General features: G+C 49.8%; 1 protein-coding gene and 1 long non-coding RNA gene across 10 annotated transcripts in view; one reads left to right on the forward strand and one right to left on the reverse strand.

The window, feature by feature from the left end:
* Window positions 1-27,643, forward strand: part of IGSF3 (immunoglobulin superfamily member 3) — a 98,895-nt gene that overhangs the window by 63,749 nt on the left and 7,503 nt on the right. For 7 of the 9 annotated variants that reach the window (XM_033861156.2, XM_033861158.2, XM_033861148.2 and 4 more), the window contains 6 exons: window positions 3,887-4,276; window positions 5,649-5,708; window positions 8,432-8,833; window positions 11,732-12,136; window positions 21,202-21,612; window positions 25,057-25,464. In XM_033861156.2, the coding sequence (XP_033717047.1) occupies window positions 3,887-4,276; window positions 5,649-5,708; window positions 8,432-8,833; window positions 11,732-12,136; window positions 21,202-21,612; window positions 25,057-25,464 (2,076 nt within the window). The remainder of the gene's footprint in view (window positions 1-3,886; window positions 4,277-5,648; window positions 5,709-8,431; window positions 8,834-11,731; window positions 12,137-21,201; window positions 21,613-25,056; window positions 25,465-27,643) is intronic. The other 2 variants (XM_033861188.1, XM_033861173.1) reach the window with 1 other exon arrangement.
* On the reverse strand, window positions 15,233-18,306 carry LOC117313226 (uncharacterized). Its single transcript, XR_004527679.2, has 2 exons — window positions 17,738-18,306; window positions 15,233-17,176 (listed from the first exon to the last, which is right to left on the reverse strand). It is a non-coding gene; the product is annotated as an uncharacterized lncRNA (long non-coding RNA).

The following is a 27,643-nucleotide window of genomic DNA, read 5'->3' on the forward strand; positions in this document are numbered from 1 at the left end:
GCTTTGTCAGGCGCAGAGCTAGAGGTAAAAGGGCAGAAGCGACTCTCTGGACATCTCATGGGCGTGAGGGCTTTTACGAGAAGGGTTGGGCTCCCGCGCTGGGAGCACTTTATCTGCTCTGTAGGACCCAGAGCATTTAGCCGCTTCTGGAACTTCCGGTACTAAACCTACAGAAGGCACTTTATTTCATATTTATCCCTTCCCTTCCTGGCTGGTGTTAAGAGCAGCTTCAAAAGTCTGGGCCAGATTTTAAGTCTTAGCGCTTTCAAATTAGGTTGCATCAGTTAATCTTCTTTATTTTAATCTTACCAATTTGGAATGAGGATTTTTTTGAATTTGCCCAGCAAATGTATCCAGACGAAGCCAGCAAAGGGAAAACTAGGTGAAAAAATAGTTGATGACTTCACTCCGTGTCCGTGCTGCTCTGGTTCAGTGGTTGCAGCCCCAATGCTGCCCTTCTCTTAGTTGATTTCAGTCAACACTTAGTAAGTCTCTGCAACGCTGCAGGTGTGGCGATAGGCATCGGGGATTCAGAGATGAATAACGCTTGGTCCCTGCACTCGGGGAACTACAGATGTGAAAGCCAGTGGCTGAGTGAAGGGTGCCCTGGGAACATGGTGAATGGGAAGTGTTCTTGCAACAATGTTTTCCCTGGGTGGGGTGGTTGAGGAAAATTCAGAAAACCAACACATTTGGTGACTTGAGCTGAGCCTTGAAGCTTGAGCAGACATCAGGAGGAGACGCATGAAGGTACAGAATTGTTTGACCTGCTTGACAAGCACAGAGAGGTCAAGGGTGAGCAGATGTTGAGTTCCGGATTAGGAGTGGTGAGAGGAGATAGGAAAGGTGGCCTGAAGCCCACATGCTAGAATGTGGTCCGAGCATTACAAGTTGTTCTCCTTAGAATCTTAGGAGTCCTGTAGAGGTGCCTGAGCGGTCGCTTGTGGGTGGGCATGTGTGTGTGTTCATGTGCATGGGTGCATGCCATGGGGTGCTTGAGGAGGGCGTTTGAAGGCCGCGGTGTTTCCACTTTGCCGGAACCAAATGTTTTCTGTACTGGGCAGCAAAAGACTTTGTATGAGGAAAGGAAGGGCTCCCCGCTACCGCCCTGCCTGAGCATAGCTTGAAAACCACTGCTGCCAACATTTGGAGGAGGGAATAGAGATTTTTAATCAGAGAGTGACACAGTCAGGCCTGGGTTTTAGAAGGGAACAACCATGGAGGCCACCTAGTGTTGACTAAACAGGTTGGGTCTGAAGTTGGGAGACCAGGTGGGGAAGGGCTGATAAGGCCAGGGCTAGCTCAGTGGCAGTGACCTAGGAAGCGGGCAGTGGGTGCTCGAGGCAACAGAATGGAGAGTATTGTGGAAGGAGGAATCCGAGGCTGGGGCTTCGGGGGATACCTGGAACTGTGATAAGGAGGGATGAGGCAATGTGCCAAGTCTTGCTTGAGAGCCTCTGCTTCCCCTTCAGTGGCAGCACTGGGTGTCTTTGCATTTGTTCTTGTAAATTTTGGTCAAGGAGTCCATGCCGCAAGCAGACCTTCATAGAGATGCTCAGCACGTGAAGCACCCAGCATGTGATCAGACGTGGCACTCAGAGGCTGAGCTTGGGAGCGATGAGGGCCCAGGATAACTGTGGCAGTAAGAGGTGGTCAGGGGAGCAGGTTCGAGAGACAGAGTGGTCAGGCCAGCGGGAGAAGCAGGAGGGATGGTGTCATGGACCCAAGGGAGGAGAGCTGGTCCAGAGGCTAAAACATACTTGAGAAACGCCTTTGGTTGTGATGGGCAGGGGGTGTCATTGGGGACATCTGCTGGGTCAGTGAAGTGTGGGAGAAGGCCCAAAGCTAAATTTCAGTGAGCTGAGGAGTGAGGGGGTATTGGAAAAAGCATAAATCGATTTATGGAGGTTTAATTGACTGGGTATAACAAGGGCAAATGGCTGTGCAGAAAAGAGGATGGTTTGCCCTGAATCTCATCTTCAACCTGGGAATGTGAAGGCTTCACCAAGCCATGGGGAGATTCCCGTGAGACCAGAAGACTCTTCGGCCGCCAAAAGAAGACAGCCACTGTTGCAGCCAGCCTAACTCTGAAGAAGTAGGAAGTCTGAGGTCTGGGGCACCTGTTTGCATGTCTTCAGTGGCATTTATGTGGAAGGGGTGCTTTTTTTTTTTTTCTTTTTTGCTAAAATCTCTGATGTTGAGCTATAGATTACTGTAATCTGATTGACCAGAAAGACAGTATGTGGCAAATGACATGGGCTCCGTCCCACGTGGGTGTATGCCTCTAGGCAGAGGCTGGCAGAGTGAAACCCAGGTCTCTCGGCTTGTTCTTTTGGGAAGGGAAGCTGAGGCAGCAGCTGTCACTTTAGAAGTGAGCCCTTGGAGTCGTTGAGGGTAATTCGCTTTGTCAGGAAGTTTGGGTAATAAAGGAAGAAGCTGATTCACTGGAGAAAATGGGTGTTGGGGGCAAGACCCTGGCTCATGTGGGAGGGGAGGAGATGGAGAGCCTGACGAACAGGTGGGTACAAAGCCAAACTTGAGCTGGAGAATAGGAATGTGGAAGCAGCACTCTTGTGATTGCTGTGTTTTTTAGGGAAACAGGATTCTCATCTGCTTGAAGAGTGCATGGGATAGGGGGATAAGAATGGGGCAAGGGCCTTAAAGATAAGATACCACTTCAAGATAGCGGTAACGGCTTGGAAATGCCAGTGTGGGGAAGACAGTCGAGATTGGAGCTAATGGTTATACAAGGAATTCAAACATCCCTGTCAATGTGATTCTCCAGTCAATGTTTTCCTTAGAGGCATAGAGCTAGAACTGGGAGGGGAAGGACTTGGGCAGTACTTACAACTGAAGCCTCTCCCACCCAAGGCTCTGTGACTTTGTTTTCCAGGACCCTTCACTCCTTTGTCTTCTGCCACGGGTGCCTGTGAGATACGATCATTATCTCATGGCATTGACAGTCACTGTGCACCGTTACATGGTGTGTGGGAGAGTTAGTGGCGATGAGCCCTTCTTTGATCACACCCCCACCCCATGCCTGGTTTAACTCCCAGCTCTTTGAAGGGTGCTTGGGTTCATTGACCATTTCAGAGGTCATCTGGCTGTCCTTGGAAGTAGGTACTTTCCCACTCCATCTTTCTAGATTTGATCTGACAGGTGATAGATTAGTGAAAAGACATTAGTTTTCACTTTTCCTATGCAGTTTTGTTAGGGATTGTCTTACCTGTGTCTTACTTCCAGTATTCACTTGGGGGTGGAGGACATCTTTCTCTCTCTCTCTCCAGATAGATAGATAGATAGATAGATAGATAGATAGATAGACAGATTTCTCTCTCTCTCTCCAGATAGATAGATAGATAGATAGATAGATAGATAGATAGACAGATTTCTCTCTCTCTCTCCAGATGGATAGATAGATAGAATGTTTATTTAGATTGGGGTCAGCACCTGGGGCACTGGGTAATTTGTCTCACAAGTCTCAGCAGGGTCATGTCTATAATATTTACTGAAAATATTTGTAATCCTGGTGCTTTAATGGAGTTCTGGGCATATAGATCAAGGATGGACCTTTGTAATCTGCTGTGCAAGTGAAATTAGGAGTGATATTGCTTGCTGATCTCAGAGTCTAACCTGGGGCATTATACGCTGCAGACAGAGCCCTGTCGACTTGACTGGGATAGCAAGCCCTTTAGACTCTCTGGGTCTGGCTACCTTTGAGTTCCCTCTGTGATATTCGAGAGTTTTTCTCTCAAGACAAGTGTGGAGGTGCCTTCCCAGTAGTCATCTTGGTGAGGTGTGGGTGGCGGGAATTTGCTGATGCAGTTTGGAGAGCTGGTGCCCTCGGTCACCCAGAATGCAAACGTTTTGTTATTTGTTTTCTCAGACAAAGAGTTCACCGTTCGGCTGGAGACCGACAAGCGGCTGTATACGGTAGGTGAACCGGCAGAGTTCAGGTGCATCCTGGAGGGGCAGAACACTCCCGACCGTTACTTTGCCGTCTCCTGGGCCTTCAACAGCTCGCTCATTGCCAGCATGGGGCCGAATGCTGTGCCGGTCCTCAACAGTGAGTTCACCCATCGGGAGGCCAGGGGCCAACTCAAAGTGGCCAAGGAGAGCGACAACGTCTTCGTGCTGAAGATTTACCACCTCCGCCAGGAGGACAGTGGGAAATACAACTGTCGTGTGACAGAGAGAGAGAAAACAGTCACCGGGGAATTCATCGACAAGGAGAGCAAGCGTCCCAAGAACATCCCCATCATCGTCCTCCCCATCAGTAAGTGCAGGGATGTGCTGCTTCCTCCTCCTCCCACTCGTCTGGTTCAGTAGCTAGTACCATCTGACAGAAGTCGGGGGAGAGGAGAAGAGCTGTGGGGAGGGAAGGGCAGGGCGGGGCAGGTTCAGTCCGAGCTGGCAGAGAAAACCCGTTACCCCCTCTCCTCTCTCCAGCTCACCTGCCCACACTTAGCAACCCTGGTAGGCAGAGCGCCGGGTGTATGTTTGCAGGCTGGAGAGGGGCACGGCAGATCCTAGCGCTAGCAGCTCTGTGTAAATGCCTGCAGTGCCAGCTCAGCCTGGATGCCGACCAGGAATCCAGGACAGCTGTTTGCTCCTGTGTGGGAATGAAGTCCCAGAAGAAGTGGGTGGATGCCCGTCTTGAAATCTCACTTAAGAGGGTTGGTCTTTTATGGGAGGATTTTAAATGCTAACGTGCATTATTAAGAAAGATTCGCTCTCTGGGTTTTGGAGGTATAGGGGATTGGCATTACCCTAATTGTCCATCCCCTGTCGGAATTGGGTTTTTAAAAGTCAGTGGATGGGACCTCTCACATCTTCCTGGAGCACAGGCTTTTAAAGCTTAGCTTGTTTCCAAGGATGCTGAGGTGGGCTCCCCGCCTCCTTGTAGCTGGCATTGTCTGGGTGGGAATCAGTCAGGACTGGGGACTCGGGGGACTGCCTGTGTTTGCTTATGTTGGGTTTAATTATCCACAGTATCAGGATGTTCTCATTAATATCTCATTTCTCTCATAGTTTTGTTTTTAGTAAAATGAGAATGCTTAGAATGCCCTGATTTTAAGCAAGATGGTGACGTTTTTAAACTAACCTTTATTTAACCTTTTGCTCCACTGCTCAAGCTGTTCTTTCTCTTAGCCCTGTAATGATTCCTTTTGCATTTTTATTTACACTTTTACATATTTAATATAGTTTCAAGTGTGAAGAAAGGAAACAGACAACAGGGGTCTTGCCACTCTTTTTTTCTTTTCTCACCAACAGGATGACTTTCCTTTGTGCTTTGTTTTTTTTTTTTAATCTCTCTCTCACACACATCTCATCTTGAAATCCTTTTCTTTCTTAGACTGTTTCCCCCTGCAATGCCTAGCATGGTGCTTTGCGTAGGGTAGGTGCTTGCTGAATGGAATTTGTTAAACTGGATGCCCACTCTCTTTAGTATTTTCCTGTCGGGCTGCGCCTGCCTTAACCACGGTCTCTCTACTTTTAAATCTGCAACTAATTCCTCACTGTTCTATAAGGATCCAGTGAAGGGCAGCCACACTGTGTACTTCCCTATTTTTTGTACTAAGAGATTTCCTCCATCCCCTTCCGAGAACTTGTTTGATGATCTGTGGCCTGCTATATTGCTTTTCCAGCAGATAACTGGGTAGTTAAAGTCCCCCAGCACCACCAGATCCTGCCCCAAGGCCACTTGGGTAAGTCTACCAAAGAACAACAGTGATCACATCGGTAATGGTGATAATAAAAACTCAGATTTTAATGGCGCTTTTCCTCTCAAGAGCCCAAAGTGCTTCTCTGCGTGTATCATCTCCTTCTCCACTCCCACCCCTCCAATCCTTGGAGAGGCCAGTATTCTATTCATCCTGTGAATGAAGAGGCCAGAGCACCATACAGGGAAGTGGCTGAGCTGGTCTGATAGTGGTCGGTCGAGCTTGCATCGCATGGGAAGTATTTGCTTCTAACTCCAGACTCACTGCTCTGCGCTTAGCCTGTGCTCCGTCATCAACCTCCTGATTGGAAATTTCGTTTTTAACCGTGCACTCAGATTCTCATTAGTTCTGTCCTAGTTTTCATTTAATCCAGAGAGTTTTAAATTGTTGGCTGCCTTTTCTCAGGCCTGAGAACACTTGTAAATAGTCTTTAACGGGCAGTCAGCACCGTGTCTGCATTTGCCTTTGCCTGGGCTGCGGAATGGTTTTGCTTCTCGTAGTTTCACATCTAACTGCGTGGTTTTTCCAGGCTTGCTCGAGTAACAGAGCACCAAACAGCAGCCCTTGTAACAAACAAGCCAGGGCTTATAGAAGACAGAGCCCATTGGGGTGACAGTCGGGGGTGGGAGTGATGTCCTGCAAGTCATTCTTCTGCTTGAGGCAAGCAAAGGGATTTTTTTTTCCATTGATGCCGAAGCTGCCCTTCTTTAATTCCTCACTTTGAATTGATAACGCTGGAAGTGAGTCATTAATGAGTCTTTAATCTGAAGAGGAATATTGTTATTATTAATGAGGATGATGAAAAATAATTACCCCATCTGATACCCTCAGTGTCGTGACCCTAAGAAGTAGGACTCTTAGTCTCTCCATTTTGCACACAAGAAGTGGAAGCTTGGGTAGGTTCAGTAAGAGCCCCAAGATTGCAGAGTTAGGAAGCAGTAGACCTGGGCCTGAGCGTGGTCTGCCTGCCTCCAAATCCTTGCTTTCAGCCACTCCTGCTACAGATGTAGCTACTCGGGAGCCTGTCATCTCCATGACTCATCTAGGTATGACTCCTGGGAAAATTCCTATTCCCCACCCTGTCTGTCCGGACCTTTTGTCATGTGAAACAAGCCAACCCAGAATGGGTGGAAGACACGTTCACTATAGCAAGAGCTCCATGCCTGGGCTCAGTGCTCATCTTTGCGTGTTTCTGCCTGTGGGGGAAACACACGGGAGAAAAGATTGATTCAAATGCATGGTCGTGGGTATGCTTTTCCCCTCAGTAATTGGGTGTGCCTCTTAATTTGGGATTTGATTTACTGATTGATTTAAAATTGATGTATGTGTTTCATGTGGATGGTGCCCAGAAAATTGGAGCCGAATTCATCTGGTACTTTCTGTTTTTTTTAACACTTAAGGGCTTTTGGAGCTCTATAGATAATTATACAAAATAATCTACGCATAATTAAGATAAAGTATCCACATTCTTTATAAAAACGAAGAGTTAATGGGAGTAGTAAAGTTAATTATGATCATGGTAACCAGTTTTTGAAAACCTACGTATTAGGTGATTTCTAGACATTGTCTCATTTACTTTTTAACCTTTGAAAAACGTAGCACTCTCCCTATCTCATAGAAGAAGGCGTGTAGAGCTTAAATAATTCCATTGGGGGAGTTCATATAGCTAAGTGAGGAGCGAAGGAGAGAGGACTCCTTATCCCAGAGTTTGATTGGCAGAAACTCAAGGTCAAGAGCAGTGGAACCCCAGGGCTGAAGGTGGACAGCAGCAGGAAGGCGAGCCACCGGCTTTGGTCTGTTCCTGTGTGTTAATGAACGTATGAAAGCTTGCTCCCCACACACGCTGTGAAAGGAGGCCATCTGTGCTCTATTGCTGCCCTCACCCAAGCAAGCACGTGTTGTCCTCCAAATACTTCCTGTCACTTTTTTTTTTCCTATCTCCTGATATTGCCCTGAAGGACTCAGATGGCATGTTTGGATGTTCAGCTTTTATGTGACTGCTGCAGCCCCTCAATTATGGGAAGAGTCGGTGAAGTAGAATTTTCAAGGTATTCAACGTACTGAAAATCCAGGTCAAAAATTCTTGAACCCTGCTGAACACGTTACAGTCATCCTTCAGATTCCGAGGGGGATTGGTTCCGGGACCGCCCCAAATCTGCGGATGCTCAAGTCCCGTATATAAAACGGCATTGGATTTGCACATAACCTGTGCACATCCTCTCTAGGTTACTTATACCTGATACAATGTACATGCTATGTAAAGAGTTGCCAGTGCACAGCAAATTCAAGCTTTGCCTTTTGGAACCTACTGGAATTTTTTTTTTTTTTTGGCATATTTTCTATCCATGGTTGGTTGAATCCATGGATGTGGAAGCAGTGGATGTGGAGGGCCTGATGAATTGCTTTGTGCCCTAAGGGTAATGTCTTTCTGTTCTGATTCAGTCTCAGGTCTTAGACGCTCATGATCCCACACGTTATCTTTGTGTCCAGTAAAGGGCCTCCTAGGTTATCAGCTCTAAAATCACAGGGAGCGAAACCCAGAAGCAGCCAGGGCTTGCAGCAGCAGCAAGTGTCAGAGTGCTTGCATCCTCCAAGGTCCCCTTGTACCTGAATAGAGTGACATTTGTACCCCTCCTCCTTTGATGTCAGTGGGGAGGGCTCAGTGGAGCCCAGAAAGCCCCAGCGTGGCACTCTCTCCCTCTGCACAGAGAGCAGCATCTCGGTGGAGGTGGCCAGCAATGCCAGCGTCGTCCTGGAGGGTGAGAATCTACACCTCTCCTGCAGCATCCGCACCGCGGGTAGACCCCTAGGCCGCTTCTCCGTCATCTGGCAGCTGGTGGACAGGCAGAACCGCCGCAGCAACATCATGTGGCTGGACCGGGACGGCACCGTGCAGCCTGGCACGTCCTACTGGGAGCGCAGCAGCTTTGGGGGCGTCCAGATGGAGCAGGTGCAGCCCAACTCGTTCAGCCTGGGCATCTTCAACAGCAGGAGGGAGGACGAGGGCCAGTACGAATGCCACGTGACCGAATGGGTGCGTGCAGTGGATGGCGAGTGGCAGGTCGTGGGGGAACGCCGGGCCAGCACCCTCGTGTCCATCACGGCTCTCGGTAAGTAAGCTTGGCAGTCTTTTCGTGGGACCGTTGGGGAGATGCTCCCATATCAAGACTCTGGTAGGAGGTAGACGGCACCTTCCAAAGGGTTTGATTGAAGAAAGTATTTATGGAAGTGTGGATGGGGTTCAAGGAACCAACAGTGGTTCTCCATGGTGGGCCCTGGGGATGGGCAACAGCTGAGCGCTGTTACTACTCCTTGGTCTGGGTGGTAGGAGTGAAGTTGTAAGGATTCTGGCCTGGGGAGTGGTGGCCCCAGGTGGAGGAACAAAGGCCACTGCCAAAATTAACCTGGAAGAGCGGGAACAAATCCTCTCCCTCCTGCACCCCAGGCCCTCCTGTGCAGGGGCTCAGCCCTCCTGAAAATTCAGAGCAGGGCAGAGAAGGGTAGGAAATCACCTTTTGCTATCTATTTAGCCCTTACTACCCTTCCTGGCTGAGTGTAAGCACTTAAGCTTAATTGTCCCTTGGAATCCTCACCTAGCCTACAGATAGACACTGTCATTTTACAAGGAGACTAGTGAGACAAGTTGGCTGATTTGCCCACGACTATAGCTTTTAAGTGACAGACACACAATCTGAACCCAGGAAACCAGCAATCTGTCTTAAATTTTTTTTTCAAAGCCCGTGTTTTTACCTTTCCCTCTATAAGGCTCTTCCTAAAGAAAACCATTTCCTGATTAGCATGAAATTAAAAGATACCTTGAAGTTTGCTAAAACCAAAGAATATTAGATTTGCTTCTCACAGGGTAAAGAGGCTTCTATCAACATTTATCTGCCTAATAGAATCAGTATATTAAAAGACCAATCTGCTACTTTGCTGGGGAGGTAACTTGTCATGTTAGGTGTTTCTGTTTGTTAAGAGACTGTGACATCAGTTGTCCTCAGTGACTTTGCATCCCACCCCTGGGACCATGCTGCCACCTTCCTCATAGGTAGGGCTGGTGGTGCTTTGGACCATCCTACCCCAGTAAAGATGGCAACACCAAGTGGTTTTGCCCCCAACAAAGTCCTTTTTCACCCCAGATTAGAATTATTTTTACTTTCCATAAGCTTAATCCCAAAGGTTGATCTGCTTTCGGCACTCATCATCCCAATCAGATTTCTGTCTCTGGAAACCTCATCCAGTGGTTGAGTTTCCAGGTCAGCTCACTCCCCATGTCTCTCTCAGCTCAGTACCCTATGTGGACACCTGGAAATGGAACCTGTGAGGAAAGTCCTGGGTGTCCAGCAGAGGGAGTCTTTCCCATCCTGTGAGGCTAGGAATGTCTGAGGGGTGGTTAGGGTTAGAAGTAATTTTTCAGCATGAGGTTGTCCTCTGAGTTTTTTCATATTCACCGTATGTCTGTGGTTCCCATAGCCAGAGCTTACCAAGGGACTCTGGCCAGGCTCTGCCGAAAGATTCATTCGGTGCCTTTTTACCTATGAAGTTTAAAGTACTTTCCTTTATGTCTATTTTTTTTTAAACAAACTACATATTTAACAAAATATAGTATACACTGTGTGTCAGGTACTATTCCAAGTATTTTTTTTTTTTTTTTTTGGCGGTACGCGGGCCTCTCACTGCTGTGGCCTCTCCCGTTGCGGAGCACAGGCTCCGAATGCGCAGGCTCAGCGGCCACGGCTCACGGGCCCAGCCGCTCCCCGGCATGTGGGATCCTCCCGGACCGGGGCACGAACCCGCGTCCCCTGCATCGGGAGGCAGACTCCCAACCACTGCGCCACCAGGGAAGCCCTTCCAAGTATTTTATAAATACTAACTCATTTAATCTTCACAAGGACCCATTTTACAGATGGGGAAATAGAGGCAGAGAGAAGTTAAGTAACTTGCTCAACGTCACATAGCTAGACAGTGCCAAAGTTGGGCATCTGGCTCCAGGGTCTGTGCCTTTAACCACTGTCTTATGCTTCCTGGGAGTAAAGCAACCTAATAAGTCCCCCGGAATCAGTGGCACACAGATTTGTAGCGTGACTGCCATTCACTGGCAGCTTGATAGTGGACAATTTATCTACCCTCTCTGAGCCTCAGTTTCCTTGTCTGGAAGAAAGGGGTGATGGATTCAGTGAAGTGTGATGAAAGCCAAGCAGTTGGCACCATGCCTGGCCCATAATGCTCAGGAAATACTGGCTGCTCTCAGTTTTATGAGCATAACGAATGTGGTAACAGTCAGTCGTATTTCAAGGCTGAAGGGACTCTGATCACTTCTACTGAGGAGTCAGTACTGGGGATTAGTGATGCTGGAATACGGAGAGACTCAGCCTAGCATACCTGCAGGGCCTCACCCCAGGTCCTACTTGGTGAAGGTCAGTCCCTCCTGCTGTGGGTCCCTCGCTGCCTCTTTGCCCTGGATTCTGTGGGGAGGTAGAAGAGGGACTGGAGAGCAAGCCAGCGCTGCCCAGCCCGGGGAGCACAGGCACCTGCTCCACCTGCCTCCCCTGCTCCGGCACTGACGCAGCGGTGGGCCAGGCACAGGGGCCGTCCGGGCTGGGGCGGGGTGCATCCACCTTAGTGTGATGAAGGAAATCGGCCCTGAGGCTCTTTTCTCCTGTTTCAGCACGGAATCCCACGATATCTCGGGATGGTCCCGCCTACATGCACTCAGTCCCTGTGAGTGGGACTGATCGAGCACAGATCCACGTGAGGGTTCATCAGGAAGGGTTCACTAGTGCTGCTTGAGGATTGCTGCCGGCCTCTTTCTGTGGGGTCCTGTGAACTGCTGGGTTTGTGTGTCAACACGCTAGCAAAAGTAATACTGGCCTGGGCATCCAGAGAGCCCCACGTGTGAGCCTTTGCTCTGTCCCGCTAGCTTCTGCCAGGAGCCCTGTCACCGCGTCACAGGGCCCTGAGAAGGCCAAGTGTCTCCTCTGGCCTGAGTTTCTCTGCTCTCTCTCCAGAAACGGGCTTTGCAGTCACTGCCATCTCCCGCACGCCGGGGGTGACCTACAGTGACTCCTTTGACCTGCAGTGCATCATCAAACCCCATTACCCCACCCGGGTCCCTGTGTCAGTGACGTGGCGGTTCCAGCCGGTGGGCACCGCCGAGTTCCATGACCTGGTGACCTTTACCCGGGATGGAGGAGTCCAGTGGGGGGACAGGTCCTCCAGCTTCCGGACCCGAACGGCCATTGAAAAGGCTGAGTCCAGCAACAACGTCCGTCTGAGCATCAGCCGGGCCAGCGACACGGAGGCGGGCAAGTACCAGTGTGTGGCGGAGCTGTGGCGGAGAAACTACAACAACAGCTGGACGCGGCTGGCCGAGAGGACCTCCAACCTGCTGGAGATCAGGGTGCTGCAGCCAGGTGAGGGTCCCGGGGTCCCCCACCCCTGCTCCGGCTGAAGAGAGCCGCAGAGAGGCGGGAAGTGACGTGCGCGGAGCCCTCGGCCCGGCTGCTCTTATTTCCCAACTTTCTAGTTTGAGAAATTTCAGGTGTGTAGGCGGTTGCAAGACTCGTATTCCCTTTTCATGATGACCAGCTGTTAACATCTTACCACGTTTGTTTCTCCCTCCGTGTGTAATTTTTTGTTGTTTTTGAACCATTTGAGGGTAAGTTGCCAATATCAGGAGACTTCCTTCTAAATACTTCAGTGTGTATCTCTGAAGATCAGAAGTCCCACCCGACCACTACAGTGTAATCAGACTCTGGGAATTTGACGTGATTATAGGACAGTACCAGCATTTCCGCAGTTGTCCCGAAAACGCCCCTTATAGTGTTTTTTCCTTCTAGGATCCAGTCAGGGGTCACACATTGTATTTAGTCGTCATGTCTCTTTATTTTTCTTTAATTTTTAAAATTTGTTAAATTTTAATGTATTTATTTTTAATAATTTGGCAGTTTCTTTTCTTTTTTAAAAAGTTATTTATTTATTTGGTTGCACTGGGTCTTAGTTACGGCTCTCGGGCTCCTTAGTTGCAGCGCGCCGGCTCCTTAGTTGCAGCATGCAAACTCTTAGTTGTGGCATGCATGTGGGATCTAGTTCCCTGACCAGGGATCATACCTGGGCCCCCTGCATTGGGAGCACGGAGTCTTATCCACTGCGCCACCAGGTAAGTCCCTGTCATGTCTCTTTAGACTCCTTTAATCTACAGTAGTTCCCCAGCCGCACGTGCATGCGTGCGCATGTGTGTGAAGACGTTGATATCTGTGAAGTGTGCAGGCCAACTAGGCTGTTTTGCAGAAAGCTCCGTCTCTTAATGTCATCTCCTATAATCCTTGCAACAGTGATGTGAACAAGGTACCACTGTCCCCCCCCCAGTTTGCAGACAAGGAACCTCAGAGGCAAAAGGGAAAATAACAGGTACTTACTGAGTATTTGCTTTGTGCTAGGTGCTTAGGGTTGGTTATTTTATGAGAATTTCACAACAGCCTCAGGAAAGATTAAGTGATCAGCCCAGGGTTGCCTAGCTGGTGAATGGAGCCAAGGTTTGAATCCTTGTCCTTCCTTCCTCGACACTTTCCCTGACCCAGACCCTGTCCCCCTGCCCTGGATTTGAGCGCATGAGAGCAGGCAGGCGGAGTCTATCTCGCAGCAGGTGATAAGGATGCATTCATCTGGGGAGCCTTAGTCAGGGGACGTTGTGCAAACACTCACCGTCATCAGGCCTTTCCCTTAACGCGGGGGAGAGGGTAAGTTAGTGCTGTTCTTACACGGTTTCCTCCGTGTCTGTACCTGTCTCCGGTTAGGGTGGAAGCAGGCGGAGGGTGGACCCCGGCCCTGGCTCCTGCTTCCCTCCATTGCCTGGCCCCAAGCAGGAGAGCACAGGCATGCGTGAGACGAAGGGTGGGGGCTGGATGGGAGGTGACTTTGCAAAGACTCTTTCTGACTTTCTGCCCCACCCACTTTGCAAAGATGGTTTGAACACATTGCAAAAAGGATTTTTCTGCCTGCTTACAGCCACGATGTGTGCCCAACCCGGTCTGCTCCACCACTGCAGATGGTCACAGTGCTTGTTATTTTCAGCAACGCGAGGTTAGGAAACGGCAGTGTCTGGGCTTATCCTTCGCCTCTTCTAACCCCATAACGGAGTCTGTATCGAACCAGTTTGGAACAAGTGAACTGTATAAATGATGGGACAGTTCCTTGGCCAATTAGAGCCTAAACTTGGACAACGAGATGCCAGGGAAGAGGCTGTTCTGCTGAAGTGGATTTTCAGGTTAATGGAAGGTTAAGCGGAAGACCCCATTTCGTGTGAACCCTTGTTGTGGAAAGTGCCGAGGGACTCGCCTGCCTGCATCGCTGAGTAATTGCGCCCTTTGTGGTCTCCTCTGGCCTCAGGGTCGGGCTGTGGGCCTCCTTGTGCCCCTCACGTGGTTCCAGCTGCAGAAAGTAGAGGAAGTGCTGACCCCAGGACCTTGCCTAGCCTTGCCTTTTTGAATAAATCCCTAATATTTGCCTGTTTGTCTTACGACTTAGAATCTAAGGCTTGAGTGCCTCAGGGAAGAAAATGGAGTTAGGTCATTGAAGGTTCTCATTATTTGGATTCAGATCAATTCATGGTGCTCCTCAAGGGGAAAAGGGGCAAAAATGTATTAAATACGTCTTGGGTGCCAGGCCTTGTGCTTAGTACCTCTGTTTTCTTTTTAAATTTTTCCAGCAATGAAATAACGTGTAGACACTTTTATGCCCATTTTGCTCCTGAGGAAACCCAGGCTCCCAGTGTTTGGGAGGCTTGACGGAGGCAAACCAGCTTGTCAAATGAAAAACAGATCGGAACAAGACTGGAGCCTAGGTCGTTCCGATGTCCATGTATCTCTATTTTCCATTACATCATTTTATTGCCCCCTGGAGAAGAGTTAGGGGACCTGGGATCTGCTCTGAGGATTGTCTTCGTGTCTCCTGTGGCTTACGCTGAGTCCGTTTGTTTGTGATTTCACTGTAAAGCAAGAACTAGCGGCGGCTGGCGTGGGAACCTTGGGAATGAGCACCAGGGTGCTTGGCCTCTCCTCAGAGGTGCATGGTAAGGCACTTGGCTGGCCCTCTGGGGGGCCGCAGAGAGCAAGGGGGGGTGCTGAGGCTGGGCGGGCGCGGCCCCTGGGAAGGGCTGTGGCACCAGGGAGAGTGCATCCTCCTTAAGTGTTACAATCTCTCCTTATTAAATATTTATGCATTGAGCACTTACTATTTTCCAAAGGGCTTCATGTTCATTTTTACTCTTTTCCCCCCGCACACGCTGGTTGGTACTGGTGCTTTTATTTGGGGGAAGTAGAAGTGGAAAAATACCAGAGGGCTGACCGCGTGCCGGAGAGTATACTGGACACTTGGTGTAGATGACCTCAGTCACCTTTGCTGCAGCCCTGGGAAGAAGCTACTGCTTTCCCATTTTATAAATGGAGTAACTGAGCCTCAGAGAGGTTGGGACTTGGCGGAGTCAAGAAATAGAGAGTGGGAAGTGGGGATGGGAACCCAGGTATGAACTTTATTAAAAAGCAGTTGGGGTGGATGAGAGGAAGACTTCAGCCTTTTTTAAGGCCATATAATAAAAAACTATCCTTTCTAGGACTTCCCTGGTGGTCCAGTGGTTTAAGCCTCTGCACTTCCATTGCAGGGGCACGGGTTCCATCCCTGGGTGGGGAACTAAGATCCTGCATGCTGCACGGCGCAGCCTAAGAAAGGGGGGAAAAAATTATCCTTTCAGCATTCAGTTAATAGTATCATTTACAGAAGCGGTTTCTCTTTGTCGAGTGCTGTGTGGAGGCGTCTCAGCACCTGTAGCGGCAGAAGTAACAACAGTAACGATAGTAGCTAATCTTTGCTGAGCTTTCGTAGCATGCCCATTACCACCTTGAATGCTTTATACACAGTAACATTCTTCGTTCTTAATTCATGCAATGCCATGAGGGGGTGCTAGCTTCACCCATTTTATAGGACGCTGACACAGAGGATAAATAAATTCTCCAGTGATTCATAATAAGTGGCAGAGGCAAGATGCAAATCCAGACAGGCAGTCTGGCTCCAGAGTCCAGGCTCTTCATTTTATTTTATTATGGTAGTTTTTTTTTTTTTCCCTCGGGAATTCTCTTTGGTACCATATACTTTGATTGAATCCCCGCTCTCTCTGGTTTACCATCCCTGAGCCCCTTTAGCAAATACTTAAATTTGTTCTTTTTAAGTTGGGGTCACAAGGTCCCTGTAGAGGTTCCTCAAGACACGGTTTGCTAATGGTGTAGGAGTTTTTGTGCCTCTTCAAATGCCTCTGTTTCTTCTAACTTCTGCCACCAGGGGGCTCTAAGGCTTGGGGGCTCTAAGGCTTGGGGGCTCTAAGGCTGCTCTCCTTCCATATCTTGCCTCTCAAAACATAGATTCTTCTCCCCGCTCTGTTGTTCTCCACAGGAATATTATCGCCCTCCCCCTGCCCCCAACCCTTTTAGAAGATGATTTTGTCCAATATTCTTATTCCGACAGCAGGAAGCAGAAACCCAGGGACCGTTGGCCCGCTCATGCCAGTCCATTTATCAGCCCTCCACAGCTTATGTCGCCGGCTTCCAAGAAGGCTCTGTGTGGTCTGTGCCCCAGACCAGTCCTTCTGCCAGAGCTGCCTGCTGACCTGACCACATCACGGGTATTTGTTTCTTTAAAATCTCTGGCTGGATGGCCTGATGAACGTGTTGTGGATCTCTTATTGACCATTCCAGACTTCCTGTTCCAAATGCACATCCCTAAGGTAATCTTCAAGGAACGCCATCCCTCCTGTTTTGTTGTTGATCTGTCTTCGCCTTAGCCATCGATGGCAGAGTGTGACTCCACAAGGGGCGTTTAGGCAAGCCTTTAAGCCAGTTCAACATATTCGATTCTTAGCTTCTAATCCATTCTTTTCTCCTTCAATTTTGAAGCATTGCTGCGCTTCCTTCTGATTTTCTTTAGCACCCAAAACACCCTCCAATTACATCTCCCTAAATACAGAGGAATAAGGGAAATGTCAGCGCTCATATTCCAGGTATTTACAACCGTATCTTGGTTTGGCTATTAAACATTGCATGTTAAAATTGACGAAGCAATAAACACGCTTCCAGGAGGACAGCCTCCGGTGTGGAAAGCTGATTTGTCAGTGGGTGTATTCTGCTGGGATTTTACTGATGGGCAGTCAGGATGAATATTCAGTACCCTCCGGATGCTGCCAAACCCGTTCTCTCCAATTTCTTATTGCTGACCTGGCAGATTGGCAGAGCTGAGGGCTTTTTCTTTGACTTCCAGGAGTCCAGGGCTTGTGACAGTGGCTCTCCTTGTCACAGTCCAGTAAGTGACAGGCTGCCCCATCCTTCAGAGCGATTGGCCCCTCGTTTCTTTCAGGAGAACCTGGGGTTCTCCTTCCATCCCAGGGGCATGTGGCTTCTGCCTGCTGGCTGTTAACAGATAGAGTGAGCATGAGAGCAGGAGCCCTAGAGGAGTCCCCCCTCCCCCCCGCGCCTCCCCCCACCCCAGGCCTCGTTGTCATGGTAACACCAGGTGCACCTATTTGGAGTCAGTGAGCAAGGGTCACTGCTGTGTCTGCAGACGTGTAAGGCAGACAGGGCAGTAACCCTCCTTCTATGAGGACAGGTGGGACATGGACATGCACACGCGCACACACACACACACACCCCACAGCTCTTCCTTCATTCTCTCCCAGTCTTTTGGCTGACTTGCGTCCCTCAGTTTGAAAAATCTCTGCTGTCCAGCCACTGGCCCCCTCTCCACGTGACTGATTCCTGTCACGGATCCATAATAAAGAACAGTCTTCCTTTTCTCCCTCTGCTCCCTCACTGCCTGTATGCTACCCTCTGGCCGCTGCTTGCACCATTGCACAGAAACTGCTGTCTCTAGAGTTACCTGTGGCCCCCTCACTGCCACACCTGTGGCTTCTCAAACTTAGCACATCAGAATCACCTGGAGGGCACGTGAGCCCGCAGGTCTCTGGGCCTCACCTGTGGTGTTTGTGAGACAGCGTCTCCACCCCAGGTGGTGCCGATGCTGCCCGGCCACAGGGGATCGGAGGCCTCAGAAGGAAACTCTCCAGATGCAGAAAGAAAGGGCCCTTCCCTCCAGCAGGGTACAGCCCCGCTCTGGAAGTCGTGAGGTACCTGAGACGGCAGCTGCTGGGTGCGCTGGAGTCTGTGCTCGCAGGTGGGGTGCTGAAAGGTGGGGCCTGGCCCGCAGCCTCACACCCTTCTTCCTGCCTGTTCGTCCTGCTGACTCACTGTTGGCGATCAACCAAGTCCTCAGCGTCTTGTCTTTCACCTTTGTGCTTATTGCCTAAGTCCATTCACTCACACAGCCAAGTCCAAGGTTTCTCAGGCTTTCAGGTTCATTTGAGTCACCTGGGAGTCTTGTTAAAAGGCAGAGTCTGGTTCAGGAGGTCTGGGGTGGGGCCCAAGAGTCTGCATTTCTAATAAGCTTCCAGGCAACACGGATGCTGCCAGTCCGTGGACAATACTTTCAGTAGCAAGTTTGTGACTCAGGTTTGGCAGTTCTCCATCTAATATGGAGCTTTGAACGTGGGACTGAACCCGGAAACTGAAAAGAAAGAGGAATAGTGAAAACGTACTGCGTGTTGATTATAGACCAGGTTCTGTGCTAAACTCTTACTGTAGAGTATTGCTTTTAATCTGCACAGCACTGCTCTCAGGTCAATGCTGTGATTGTTCTCATCTTGCAGATGAGAATACCTACGGTTCTTAAGGGGGCTGGGCTCTCCTAACCCCACGGAGGAAGGTGGGGCCAGCAGGCCGCGCACCGCCCAGGGCAGTGCTGGGCAGGATGTGTGAGTGCCTCCTAATTAGTTGTGTGCAGGCTGCTGTCTCCCCTGGGCTTCAGGAAAGGTCCTCCCTGTCCTTGAGAAGCGGGAGGAGATTCAGAGCGTAGAAGAGGAGCTGACCCCTTGCCTACCTGTCAGACATGCACCAAATTTCAAAAATGCCTCTCTTTCAAGCTTTTCAACACTTCACAATATTTTGACGTGGGAAGGAGGAGAAAAAATGGAAATGCTTTGAAACAATTCTCTTCCTTGGATTCTCGTTCTCAGACCATGTGACTGAGCTGAAGTTTAGTCATAGGCATCCAGTTTAATATATGCGGTTACTATAGCAATGGAGGTTTCCTTAGTAACAGTTGCAAAAATAATCTGGCCCCAATTAATAATGCATTTTAAAGCTCTTTCTACTCTACACTGAACAACCCAGTTTTTTGGGCCCAGAACCAGATAATTCAGGTGGTGTCATTTGCTCTGATAGAGATGTCATTTGCATGCGGCGAATCGGGTTGGAAAGGAATGAAAAGGGAGCTGGTTGTTTCAAGTATTAGAGGCAGCGGATAGGAAAAGTCGACTGGCAAGCTAAGGTGAATCTAGTTTCCAGAGCTTGGGTGCTTGCTGGTTAAGCCTGCCCTGTATTCCAGTGCCCTGGAGGACTTGTGCGTTTGAAGAAGGGAGAAGGCGGGAGACTGGGCTTGTTCCCAAAAAAAGATGAAACCAGAAGGGTAGGGTCATGGGCCGGGGGATTTCTCTCAGACGGGTGCCGGGTGCATTCTTGATGGCTTGAGAAGGTCTGTAGGTACGTGAATCCAGCTTCCTTTGTGAAGAGTGTCCCCTGATTTAGCACCGGGAAACAGCCTCAGAGTTGCTTTCGCAGTCATGGTATTGGGCGTCCGATTCTGCCGTACTTAGCTCGGTGAATCCTCTCAGCCACTCAGAACCGTTGTCTGTGGGTTACCCCAGTGCCCAGGTGACAGTCTGGGGCTTTCAGAAGTTTCAGTTGCCTTGGTGCGTGGAACTCAGACCTTGATCCTGTCTTTCCACACTAAGCTCTAAGCGAGCCAGCTAGCCAGCACTGGCAGAGGAGGCCCAGGCACGACCAGTGGGCTCAGTCCTGTGTCTAGATCAAGAGAGATGACCAGCAGAGGTGCTGGAGAAGGGCCCAGGCCAACCTGTTCTGGCCTCCCCTCTGGGCAGGGTCACTGGAGGAAGCCCAGCTTGCTCTCCCTGTCAGGGTCTGTGGCTTGCCCTGGGCTCCTTTCTCAGCTGACAAGTATTTAGTCCTCGACAAGTGAAGGGTAAAGAGAAAGGTGAGGGTGGGATGATGCTTCTACTATTAGCTCCGTAAGAGGAACTTGGAATTGTGACTTTTTCCTTTTTTCTCTTTTTCAGTAGGGGGAGGATGGTGGGGAGGGGGAGCAGAGCTAAGTATAATAATGATGGAGTGGGTGAGATCTCAAATTACCTTCATAAGATATATTTCATTAGACCGTGGCTTCTTGCCACCTTAAAGGAGAGCACGGTCATTAATTAGCAGGTAGGGAGGCCCTCTGGAGTCTGCCCTCCCTTCTGGTTTAGGAGCAGGATCGTGAGGGGAAGGGGAGGCGGAGTCGGCTCTGTTCTGTCCCACTGTTTGTCATTTTCTTCTCTGCCTTCTCTCTTCCCATCCTCCAGGAAGAGCACCCCAGCATCCTCCAGCCACCTGCTACCGTATTTCTCCAGCTCCCTCTCGTTCGCTCACCCACTCACTCAGTCACTAACTCACACATCCCAGCAAACGTTGATTGAGTGGGTGCTCTCCAAAGCCTGAATCCGGGGGTGCGGTGATGAGAACCTCTCCAGGCAGGACCATCTTATTCTTCAGAGCACCCCCAGCACTTAGCCTCGTGAGGGGCACGGAGTGGGCACACTCTAAGTATTTGCAGATCGAATGGAGAAAGCTTGATCTCTGCTCTCGGGGAGCTCATGGATAGCATGGGAGGGACGTAAGGAAAAACAAGCTGAAGATGCGTAAGGGTGCTGATGGGAGCACAGAAGAGGGGCATCTGACCCAGTGGGATGGGAGTGAGGGAGAAGAGGACTAGAGGGTGAGTAGGGAGAAGGGTCGGAGGGGAGATGGTAGGAGACAGGCAGGGAGGACAGCTGAGCGGAGACCGAGCTCAGGGAGAAGCGGCATGGGGAGGTGTGGTGTGGGTGTGACGGGGGAGGCTTGGAGGTGATGAGGACAGCGGGGTGAGGACCAGATCCTGGAGGGACTTTGTACTCTGAAAGGAAATGTTTTTCTTGTCTATAAGCAGTTGGGAGCCATTAAACTTCTTAAGCAGGGAATTGATACGGGCTGGGTGTGTTTTTGCCGGATCCCCCTGGCGGCCATATGATGGCAGGGAGAGCTGGCAGGAGAGACGGCGAGGACCTGAGCCAGAGAGAGGCAAGGAGGAGGCCAGCGGAGGGTTGTTTGGGGTGCGATTGGCTCTGTTCTGCTGTCCTCACGCCGAGCCATGCTTTGGGGGAAGCCCATCAGTGTTTGGTCCTCTAGGAGCCGTGCTGGACAAAACCAGGCGGTGAGCCTGGAGGCGGGACTCGGGCCACATTCCAGGGGTGTGTGGTGATTCTACTGAAGCATCCCCTTTTCCTTTGCAGTGACAAAGTTGCAGGTGAGCAAATCAAAGAGGACCCTCACCCTGGTGGAAAACAGGCCCATCCAGCTGAACTGTTCGGTCAAGTCCCAGACCAGCCAGAACTCCCACTTCGCCGTGCTCTGGTACGTCCACAAGCCCTCGGACGCCGACGGCAAACTCATCCTCAAAACCACCCACAACTCCGCCTTTGAGTACGGCACCTACGCCGAGGAGGAGGGCCTGAGAGCCAGGCTGCAGTTTGAGAGGCACGTGTCCGGGGGTCTGTTCAGCCTCACTGTCCAGAGAGCCGAGGTCAGCGACAGCGGCAGCTACTACTGCCATGTGGAAGAGTGGCTGCTGAGCCCCAACTACGCCTGGTACAAGCTGGCGGAGGAGGTTTCGGGGCGCACGGAAGTCACTGTGAAGCAGCCAGGTAAGGATAGACGGTGCAGCCAGCCTGGGCCAGTAGGCTGAGGGCAGAGACTGCCTGGGGGTGCGGCAGGGCTCTGCAGGGTCCATGAGGGATGTGCATGCGGTACAGAGCATCATCCTCGTTCACTGCAGGCCCACCCACCTTACCTAGCGGGTCCTGGTGCTGATGGCGAACTCAGAGAAGCATCCTCTGTCAGCGTCTACTGTTGTACGCAGCATCTTCACCCAGGAGAGGCCCGAGGGGGCAGCTGGGGGTTGCAAGGTGCGGCAAGGCAGGATCCCTGGCAGCGCCTGGATCTCATTCTGGGTTTGCAGTTTGCACCTTGGATCTCGGGCTGGTGCCGGCTCCATACCCAGGATTCCTGCCTGGAGGGCGTTTTCTGGTTTCCCCTTCTTCCATACCACGCACAGCCCACGGATGAGCCCTTCCTGTCTCTGAACAGAACCACCCTTTGGCCCCCTCTCAGACCCTGTGGGTGCAGCCTTTATTCCGTTTATATCCGGCTCCCTGACAGATGGCGTCTGACTTCTGCCGGAGCACTTCCCAGGCAGGAGAGCTGACTGCCTCCGCAGCCCTCAGTTCCACTTTTGGGCAGCCCTGGTTGTTGAAAAGTTCCTCCTCCCTGTAATTTCCCTCTCAGGTTTTAGGTCTGCCCGAGAACAACCCAAGATTAGTCTGAGTCATATCCTTTCAAACATGTGAAGGGAGCCCTTTCTCCTTGTTGAAAAGCTCTAGTTCTTTGAACTTCTCACATAGTGTGGCCCTAAGCTCCCTCTCCATCCGTCATTCCTGCGTGCCCTATAGTTAGTTGTTATCCCTACCTCTGGTGCCCGATGAGCTGTGGGATGCTGTGTTGCCACCCTGAGTCCGAGCTCCTTGCCTTTGCTTATGCTACCCTCTCCTCCTGGAATGCACCCCTCCTGTGGCTTCTCCCCTGTCTTCACCCCATTCCTAAGACTTTACTCAGCACCACCTCCAAGAAGCCTTCCCTGATTTCTCCTATATCACCAGGGGTTCCGTATAAAACACATAATGTAATAATTATTTTCATTTCTTCTCCACTATACCGTAAGCATTTTGAGGACAGGTGCTGTGTCTTTGTATCTCCAGCCACTGACGTGACACCCTTAATAAATACTGGTTGAATAAGGAATAAATGGTTGCTTTCCTTGACACCCCAGGGCCTTTGTACTTGCTCTTCTCATAACCTGGAATGTGTTGACCATAGATGTCCATCTATCTCGTTCTTCCTCAGGGAGGCATTCCTAGCTCACTTTAACTAAAATGGCACCCTAGTCACTCTGTATCCCCTTTCCCCAGCCCCTTCATAGCACATGTCACCGCCTGGCATACCTATTCATATATGAGTAATTATGAACTACCTGTTCAGATTTTATACTCGTGGAAATTCATTTATCATTGGTTATTATGTTCACTGTAGTGAACACTATCACTTGTTCACTCTTAATATATTCAAATTCACTAGACGGGTAGCCGCATGAGTGAGCACAGGTCCTGTTCTCTTTACCATGCTATCCTCACGGCTTGTCTCCCAGGAGGCCTCAATAAAAGTTTATTCTGGGATTTCCCTGGTGGTCTAGTGATGAATACTCCGTGCTTCCACTGTAGGGGGTGCGGGTTCGATCCCTGGTTGGGGAACTAAGATCCCGCATGGCGCGGCATGGCCAAAAAAAAAAAAAAAGTTCTGTGATCAAATGGAACCAGATGCAGAAGTCCAGATGTGGCCTGGCCCTTGCTGAACGCCATGGGGCTTGTCCCCTCCTTTCCTCAGGATATTGTATGTCTCACGCTGTCCCAATCCAGGGATTCAGGTCTGCCCACGGTGACATTTCATGCCGACCCTTCTGGTGCATAAAATAGGAAGCTGTGGTCTAAGTGATTCCTGTTGGTATTTCCAGTGACCTACGTCCTGCCTTCAGGCCAGTCCCTGGGGCTTTTGAGAACTGAAGGTTGCCATTAGGCCCACATATGTTCTTTCAGGTTTCTGTTCTTCCTGTCTTTTCTCAGTTCTGACCGTTTTCCCCGTTGGGAGGTCATGGTCACCCTCCCCCACCGTGTTTCCTCTTAGTCATCATTCTGCCTTTCCCTTTTCTCATTTGTGCTGAAACTAAGAGGTTCTTGGTAGGTCCTAAATTTATCAAGGGAATTTCCCCATTGGAGGTTAACAGACTCGCCGCAAGCTAACTGGGGCAGTGCACTAGGGCTGTAAGGATTCTTGTCAAAACAGTGAAATCTCTGCTTATGGGGAATATTAACACTATAAACAGAAAACTCACAGGACACATTAAAACAACACACTCCCCCTTTTCCGTTGAGATTTTTAATTTGTGTGTTTTTCTCGCCCCCCCCCGCCCCACTTCGTCTAGTCCCCCCCCTCCCCCCCTTTTTTATAAGAAAGCATACATTTATAGAGCTTTTGGAAAATACTAAAAAAGCACAAAGGAGAAAATAACCTTTCAACCCAGAGACAAGCAGAGTTAATATCTTCCCAAGTATATATTTTCAGAGACTGGTTATTTGAAATATATTCTCTTGTTTTTTTTAAAATTTTTTGACCTTTTATTACAAAGGTGAAATAAATGTGCATTAGAAAACATTCTGACAGTATTAAACTGGAAAAGTGAAAGTCCCTCCCTCCTCAGATATCACTCAGGAGGTGTCCTTCTCAGGGGCTTCTGGGCACTTACAGTGTCATAGCTTTTTAACCCCTCGGGTCCAAAGAGGCTTTTGGGGCCTTTATGAAATTGTATGTGATCAGAGTGTACCGCGTTTAATGACACCTTTTCTCTGGAGGAGAATCTGATTGGCTGAGGTTTCAAACAGCCATCAGTATCAGTCTTTTCTTTACTGATGTCAGATCGGTTCTGTTTCCACCTTGAGAGGGAACCCGTGTGGGGTGTTTTTGGTAAAGAAAGTAAGAACCGCAATTCTCAGGGCCAGCTGGTGAACGTATTAACGTGGCTTTCCCTTGCAGTTCTTTTGAGGCTGACAGCCCAGCACATTCTAGCCATCATGTGGTCAGTTTTAAAAATTTGCTCTCCCAGCAGGGTTCTCACCATGCCCTTTGCTGTCCCTTCCCAGCCACGCCCTCCCCTTGGCCATACTCTTTGTGGTCTGCTGTCCCTTGGACGTGGAGTCATCTACCATGCACGCTTGTCCTCTCCTAAGCATCTGAACCGATGAGAGTTATAAATTAGGGGGCAGCTGTTACCGTAACATTGAACTCCATGAAACTCAGGCACTCAGACCCGTGATCAAGAACTCAGAACGTTCAGGGTGTGCGCCTGAGCAGTGCTTCTGCTGATTGAACGTGCTGCTGTCCTCCTGCGTTTGGAAGGCACCCGCTCACGTCCGCTGGGAAGGGGTGCATGCACGTGGCTCGTTGCTTTCTTGTTGGCAACGTGTCTTTCCTCGCCTTTGCAGACAGCCGCCTGAAGCTCAGCCAGGCGCAGGGCAACCTGTCGGTGCTGGAGACGCGGCAGGTGCAGCTGGAGTGTGTGGTCCTGAACCGCACGAGCGCGGCCTCCCAGCTGCTGGTGGAGTGGTTCGTGTGGAAGCCCAACCACCCAGAGCGGGAGACCTTGGCCCGCCTGAGTCGCGACGCCACCTTCCACTACGGAGAGCAGGCGGCCAAGAACAACCTGAAGGGCCGGCTGCACTTGGAGAGCCCTTCCCCGGGCGTGTACCGGCTCTTCATCCAGAACGTGGCGGTGCAGGACAGCGGAACCTACAGCTGCCGCGTCGAGGAGTGGCTGCCCAGCCCTGGTGGCACGTGGTACAGACGGGCAGAGGACACCGCTGGCCAGACGGCTGTTCAAGTCATGCGACCAGGTGAGAGTTAATGTCCCCAGGCCTCCGCCCTCTTTGGTGGTTCCCCTCTAAGTGTGATATTTTATGCACTGCATAAAATTAGTTAATTTTAAAGTGAACTAATTGTTAATTAAATTAACCCAATTAATTAGTTACTTGCAGTTAAATATATGAGCATTTACGTTGTACATTTGCATTCACAGTTGTCTGAGATTTTTTTCCCCCTAGTGAATGGAAAATTGCACATCTGGCCTTGGCCTAAGGTGATTCTGTTTCTTAGCTAGAGTAGCATTTGTCAATTATTTATTGCAGAGCCTAGAATATTTTCTTTTTAAAGAATACATTCAGATTCAGACAAGTGGCAAAAATCTTGAAACAGGGGGCTTCCCTGGCGGCGCAGTGGTTGAGAGTCCGCCTGCCCATGCAGGGGACACGGGTTCATGCCCTGGTCCGGGAAAATCCCACATGCCGCGGAGCGGCTGGGCCCGTGAGCCATGGCCGTTGAGCCTGCGCGTCCGGAGCCTGTGCTCCGCAACGGGAGAGGCCACAACAGTGAGAGGCCCGCGTACCACAAAAAAAAAAAAAAAAAAAAATCTTGAAACAGTAGCCATGTGGTTCAGAAAATTCAGCTTGTGGATTTTCAATGGAAAAGAATTGATTCATATGATTTAAATGGAAAATGACGTAACTGCAGCCGTTATACTCTCACTTCCTAATAATTTTATTGGTACTAATGACCATTCTTTGTGGCCTTGTGCTTTTCTTTATTGTTGCTTCTAAAGTACCCAAATGCATATAATTACTGGGTAGAATTATTGTTCCACATTCACACACATAATTAAAGCAAAGATGTGCAGGGTTCCTGTGTCCTGCGAAACATCACATCATCCTTCATTCATATCGGAGCAAAGAGTCGGTGATCCCCTGAAGGACATGGAGCGGAAATGCACTGTGACCTCCATCCAGGGGAATGCTTTGTCTTGTGTTCTGAGCATCCGGGGTGCTGTTTGTGGTCGTGGGCACCGTTGGAAGCTTTCATAATGTTTTCACATCTAAGTAGAACAGCTCTTTTTGTTGGTGGAATCCTGGAGCTTCACGGTTGTGCCTGCCCCACACATCAATGAACACACTTCGGGGAGTGCATACAGCCTTTGTTACAGGAGAGGGACATTATCTCTCTCCTCTGTGTCTTGCCTAAGCTGGAGGGGAAATTGCCTCTACTTTGAGTCACCCATATTTCCCATGAGCTTTCTTTCCCCCATCCTCCTTGCTTAGAAGCTGCTGCGTGTCTTTTCCCAAAGGTAAATGGTAAACGCAGCAGCTGAGCACTCTCCTCCTCCACCTCCCACCCATTATGGAGATCCGCACACTGAGGCCCCAGGCAGCATGGGAGGAGGCAGCCAGCTGCGCCCCAGCCACAGTGAGGCTGTTTATGTTCAGTCTTCACCACAGCCCCAAGTGGTAGGTTTTACTGTCGAGGGAACTGAAGCCTGAAGAGAAATGTCGCACAGCCAGTACTTTGAGCAGACTGGGTGGTCGCCCAAGGTTCCCTCCCGCCACACTGTGTGCTCACAATGTGACCCCTAAGTCTGCAGACCTGAGGCTGCCTTGTGTTCAGTCAGTTGAGTAGCCTTCCTCCCTCCCCCCCCTCCTTCCCTCCCTTCCTTCCTTCCTTTCTTCCCTGATTATATAAGGTGATCATTTGGAAAACAGATCATTGCTAATAACAAAGCATTTGGAAAACAGAAAAATATAGTTTTGAAAAGAAAATTTATCTGTGGGGACTTCCCTGGTGGTCCAGTGGTTAAGACTCCGTGCTTCCAGTGCAGGGGGCACAGGTTCAATCCCTGGTCGAGGAACTGAGATCCCCCATGCCCTACAGCCAAAAAAAACAAAAAGTTATGTGTAATCTCACTACCTACATATCTTCATATTCCCTCTGTCTCTCTCCCTCTCTCTCTCTTTCTAAACGAAGTCAGGATCTTATTGTTCTATGTGATTTTTTTTTTTCCCCACTCAGCATTCTTTTGTGAGCCTTTCCCCATGTCATTGAAAGCATTTCATGACCACCATTTTTACTGGTTGCATAACATTCATTATGCAGATGTACCTCAAAGCTTTTTTTCTGAGATATAAGTTGAACATATAGAAGACTTGAAATAAAAGAGCTCTAAAAGTTGGGTTAAGAATCGCCTTGCAT

This window comes from Tursiops truncatus, chromosome 1 (assembly GCF_011762595.2).
Source record: "Tursiops truncatus isolate mTurTru1 chromosome 1, mTurTru1.mat.Y, whole genome shotgun sequence".
Classification (NCBI taxonomy): domain Eukaryota; kingdom Metazoa; phylum Chordata; class Mammalia; order Artiodactyla; family Delphinidae; genus Tursiops; species Tursiops truncatus.